This window comes from Oncorhynchus keta, unplaced genomic scaffold (genome assembly GCF_023373465.1).
Source record: "Oncorhynchus keta strain PuntledgeMale-10-30-2019 unplaced genomic scaffold, Oket_V2 Un_contig_889_pilon_pilon, whole genome shotgun sequence".
Classification (NCBI taxonomy): Eukaryota; Metazoa; Chordata; class Actinopteri; order Salmoniformes; family Salmonidae; genus Oncorhynchus; species Oncorhynchus keta.
The window spans coordinates 52,501-57,500 of NW_026290294.1; the positions used below are offsets into that span (position 1 = coordinate 52,501).

The 5,000-nt window shown below is 45.0% G+C and overlaps 1 protein-coding gene and 1 long non-coding RNA gene across 2 annotated transcripts in view; one reads left to right on the forward strand and one right to left on the reverse strand.

Moving 5' to 3' along the window:
* polr3a (polymerase (RNA) III (DNA directed) polypeptide A) overlaps positions 1-5,000 on the reverse strand; it is an 84,291-nt gene that overhangs the window by 19,116 nt on the left and 60,175 nt on the right. The window contains 2 exon segments of the mRNA XM_052512650.1: positions 746-810; positions 4,358-4,471. Of these exon segments, the coding sequence (XP_052368610.1) occupies positions 746-810; positions 4,358-4,471 (179 nt within the window).
* LOC127927000 (uncharacterized) lies at positions 3,356-4,070 on the forward strand. The gene is made up of 3 exons (XR_008125890.1): positions 3,356-3,510; positions 3,736-3,810; positions 3,928-4,070. It is a non-coding gene; the product is annotated as an uncharacterized LOC127927000 (long non-coding RNA).

Consider the following 5,000-nt stretch of genomic DNA (forward strand, 5'->3'; position numbering starts at 1 on the left):
TCGTGGTTAGTCTCACACCATTACCTAGACATGATGCACGTTAGACACCATACCTCCATATCCTTCTCTGAGCTCGTGGTTAGTCTCACACCATTACCTAGACATGATGCACGTTAGACACCATACCTCCATATCCTTCTCTGAGCTCGTGGTTAGTCTCACACCATTACCTAGACATGATGCACGTTAGACACCATACCTCCATATCCTTCTCTGAGCTCGTGGTTAGTCTCACACCATTACCTAGACATGATGCACGTTAGACACCATACCTCCATATCCTTCTCTGAGCTCGTGGTTAGTCTCACACCATTACCTAGACATGATGCACGTTAGACACCATACCTCCATATACTTCTCTGAGCTCGTGGTTAGTCTCACACCATTACCTAGACATGATGCACGTTAGACACTATACTTCTCTGAGCTCGTGGTTAGTCTCACACCATTACCTAGACATGATGCACGTTAGACACCATACCTCCATATACTTCTCTGAGCTCGTGGTTAGTCTCACACCATTACCTAGACATGATGCACGTTAAGACACCATACCTCCATATACTTCTCTGAGCTCGTGGTTAGTCTCACACCATTACCTAGACATGATGCACGTTAGACACCATACCTCCATATACTTCTCTGAGCTCGTGGTTAGTCTCACACCATTACCTAGACATGATGCACGTTAGACACCATACCTCCATATACTTCTCTGAGCTCGTGGTTAGTCTCACACCATTACCTAGACATGATGCACGTTAGACACCATACCTCCATATACTTCTCTGAGCCCGTGTCTGTCAAGGCCTTGACGAGGGGGACAAAGTAAGACAGAAACCACAGAGTAAACTGGATCAACCTTACCACACACGTTCCTTAAATCAACTCTGTGTGCGCGCACGGGCGCCCCCACATTATTTGTCATTAAAATATGGTAATGACTAGAAACAAAAAATGAAATAAACTAACAAATGGAGACAAAAAAAAAGAAAAGGTGATTATGCTGCTATCTTGAAATCAGTTAATTAGCTGATAACGGAGAGGCCTGTTCATTTGAAACCAGAAGTTGTCTTTTAGAAGTCCTTGACCCCTTGTGCTGATCTGACTTTCAACGTTCCAATTAAAAAAAGAGTTTATATACAAAAAAAAAAGGGGGGCGTTCCAACAATAACGATGACAATCCTTCAGGCTTCCGTCCCCATCAACCAGTATCAGAACTTCCAGACCCTGAGTGTGTATGACGGAACGTTGTTGTTCAAATGGGACGTAACCCCCATATGCCGAGGGAGACTAAATCACCAATATACGTAATATACCTTCAAATAACCCCCCCATCTGCCGAGGGAGACTAAATCACCAATATACGTAATATACCTTCAAATAACCCCCCCATCTGCCGAGGGAGACTAAATCACCAATATACGTAATATACCTTCAAATAACCCCCCCATCTGCCGAGGGAGACTAAATCACCAATATACATAATATACCTTCAAATAACCCCCCCTGGATTACAGAGCATGTACTGATGAAGAAACTAACAATATACACAAACCCTGTACTGATGAAGAAACTAACAATATACACAAACCCTGTACTGATGAAGAAACTAACAATATACACAAACCCTGTACTGATGAAGAAACTAACAATATACACAAACCCTGTACTGATGAAGAAACAGGAACAATATACACAAACCCTGTACTGATGAAGAAACTAACAATATACACAAACCCTGTACTGATGAAGAAACTAACAATATACACAAACCCTGTACTGATGAAGAAACTAACAATATACACAAACCCTGTACTGATGAAGAAACTAACAATATACACAAAACCTGTACTGATGAAGAAACTAACAATATACACAAAACCTGTACTGATGAAGAAACTAACAATATACACAAACCCTGTTAGAACAACATACATTATAAATGGTAATACATGTTTAAAGATGCTTTTAATGTTTAGAGAAGCTTATTTTATGTGAAAAGATGCATTTCTAGTCACAGTACTCATGGTACACGCCTTTATTAGGAGGAATCCTAGAGCACGGAGGTCTCATGGGGCACGCCTTTATTAGGAGGAATCCTAGAGCACGGAGGTCTCATGGTACACGCCTTTATTAGGAGGAATCCTAGAGCACGGAGGTCTCATGGGACACGTCTTTATTAGGAGGAATCCTAGAGCACGGAGGTCTCATGGGAAACTTCATTAAAGGAGGAATCCTAGAGCACGGAGGTCTCATGGGACACGCCTTTATTAGGAGGAATCCTAGAGCACGGAGGTCTCATGGGGCACGCCTTTATTAGGAGGAATCCTAGAGCACGGAGGTCTCATGGACACTTCATTAAAGGAGGAATCCTAGAGCACGGAGGTCTCATGGGACACGTCTTTATTAGGAGGAATCCTAGAGCACGGAGGTCTCATGGGACACTTCATTAAAGGAGGAATCCTAGAGCACGGAGGTCTCATGGTACACGTCTTTATTAGGAGGAATCCTAGAGCACGGAGGTCTCATGGGACACTTCATTAAAGGAGGAATCCTAGAGCACGGAGGTCTCATGGTACACGTCTTTATTAGGAGGAATCCTAGAGCACAGAGGTCTCATGGGGCACGCCTTTATTAGGAGGAATCCTAGAGCACGGAGGTCTCATAGTACACGTCTTTATTAGGAGGAATCCTAGAGCACGGAGGTCTCATAGTACAGGCCATTAAAGGAGGAATCCTAGAGCACGGAGGTCTCATGGGACACGTCTTTATTAGGAGGAATCCTAGAGCACGGAGGTCTCATGGGACACTTCATTAAAGGAGGAATCCTAGAGCACGGAGGTCTCATGGTAGAGGTCAGTAAAGGACGAATCCTAGAGCACGGAGGTGTCATGGGACACGTCTTTAAAGGAGGAATCCTAGAGCACAGAGGTCTCATGGGACACGTCATTATTAGGAGGAATCCTAGAGCACGGAGGTCTCATGGGACACGTCTTTATTAGGAGGAATCCTAGAGCACGGAGGTCTCATGGGACACGTCATTAAAGGAGGAATCCTAGAGCACGGAGGTCTCATAGTACACGTCTTTATTAGGAGGAATCCTAGAGCACGGAGGTCTCATGGGACACGTCATTAAAGGAGGAATCCTAGAGCACGGAGGTCTCATAGTACACGTCTTTATTAGGAGGAACCTAGGTCTAGCTGGGTCTCATGGGACACTGCATTTATTAGGAGGAATTACTAGATGCACGGAGGTCTCATGGGACACATTTATTAGGAGGAATCCTAGAGCACGGAGGTCTCATAGGGAAACATTTATTTGATGAACTAGAGCACGGAGGTCTCATGGGACACGCATTTATTAGGAGGAATCCTAGAGCACAGAGGTCTCATGGGACACGTCATTAAAGGAGGAATAGATCTATATAGATCTATAGACTGGGACATTACTGTTGATGACTGATATAGGTCTATAGGCTGGGACATTACTGTTGATGACTGATATAGGTCTATAGGCTGGGACATTACTGATGATGACTGATATAGGTCTATAGGCTGGGACATTACTGATGATTGATATAGGTCTATAGGCTGGGACATTACTGATGATGACTGATATAGGTCTATAGGCTGGGACATTACTGATGATTGATATAGGTCTATAGGCTGGGACATTACTGATGATTGATATAGGTCTATAGGCTGGGACATTACTGATGATGACTGATATAGGTCTATAGGCTGGGACATTACTGATGACTGATATAGGTCTATAGGCTGGGACATTACTGATGATGACTGATATAGGTCTATAGGCTGGGACATTACTGATGATGACTGATATAGGTCTATAGGCTGGGACATTACTGTTGATGACTGATATAGGTCTATAGGCTGGGACATTACTGTTGATGACTGATATAGGTCTATAGGCTGGGACATTACTGATGACTGATATAGGTCTATAGGCTGGGACATTACTGATGATGACTGATATAGGTCTATAGGCTGGGACATTACTGTTGATGACTGATATAGGTCTATAGGCTGGGACATTACTGATGATTGATATAGGTCTATAGGCTGGGACATTACTGTTGATGACTGATATAGGTCTATAGGCTGGGACATTACTGATGATGACTGATATAGGTCTATAGGCTGGGACATTACTGTTGATAATAGATCTAAACTCAATAATATAGTCTGGTCCCAAACGGCTCCCTATTCTATACGGTATGCAGTGCACTACTTTAGACCAGGGCTCTGGTTAAAGTGCACTATGTAGGGAATAGGGTGCCATTTTGAATGCAAGACATAGAAGCAGTCAAGTGGATAAGTGATAGTTATTTACCTCGAGGAAGCTGTCTCGGCAGCACTTGAAGTCACTCCTCTTCATGATGGACTCTGCTGTCAGGACCAACTCATTCTTACTAAGGGCTGGCTGCTCTGAACACGTATGGACAGACTGGGGGATGGAGGGATGGAGGAGGGATAGAGGTATGGAGGGATAGAGGTATAGAGGGATGAGGGATAGAGGTATGGAGGGATAGAGGTATAGAGGGATGAGGGATAGAGGGAGGAAGGATGGATGGATGAGGGATGGAGAGAGGAGGGATAGAGGGATGGAGAGAGGAGGGATAGAGGGATGGAGAGAGGAGGGATAGAGGGATGGAGAGAGGAGGGATAGAGGGATGGAGAGAGGAGGGATAGAGGGATGGAGAGAGGAGGGATAGAGGGATGGAGAGAGGGGGATGGAGGGAGGAGGGGTGGAGAGAGGAGGGATAGAGGGATGGAGAGAGGAGGGATGGAGAGAGGGGGATGGAGAGGGGGATGGAGGGAGGAGGGATGGAGAGAGAGGGATGGAGAGAGAGGGATGGAGGGAGGAGGGAGGAGGGATGGAGAGAGAGGGATGGAGGGAGGAGGGATGGAGAGAGAGGGATGGAGAGAGAGGGATGGAGGGATGGAGGGAGGAGGGATAGAGGGATGAAGGGAAG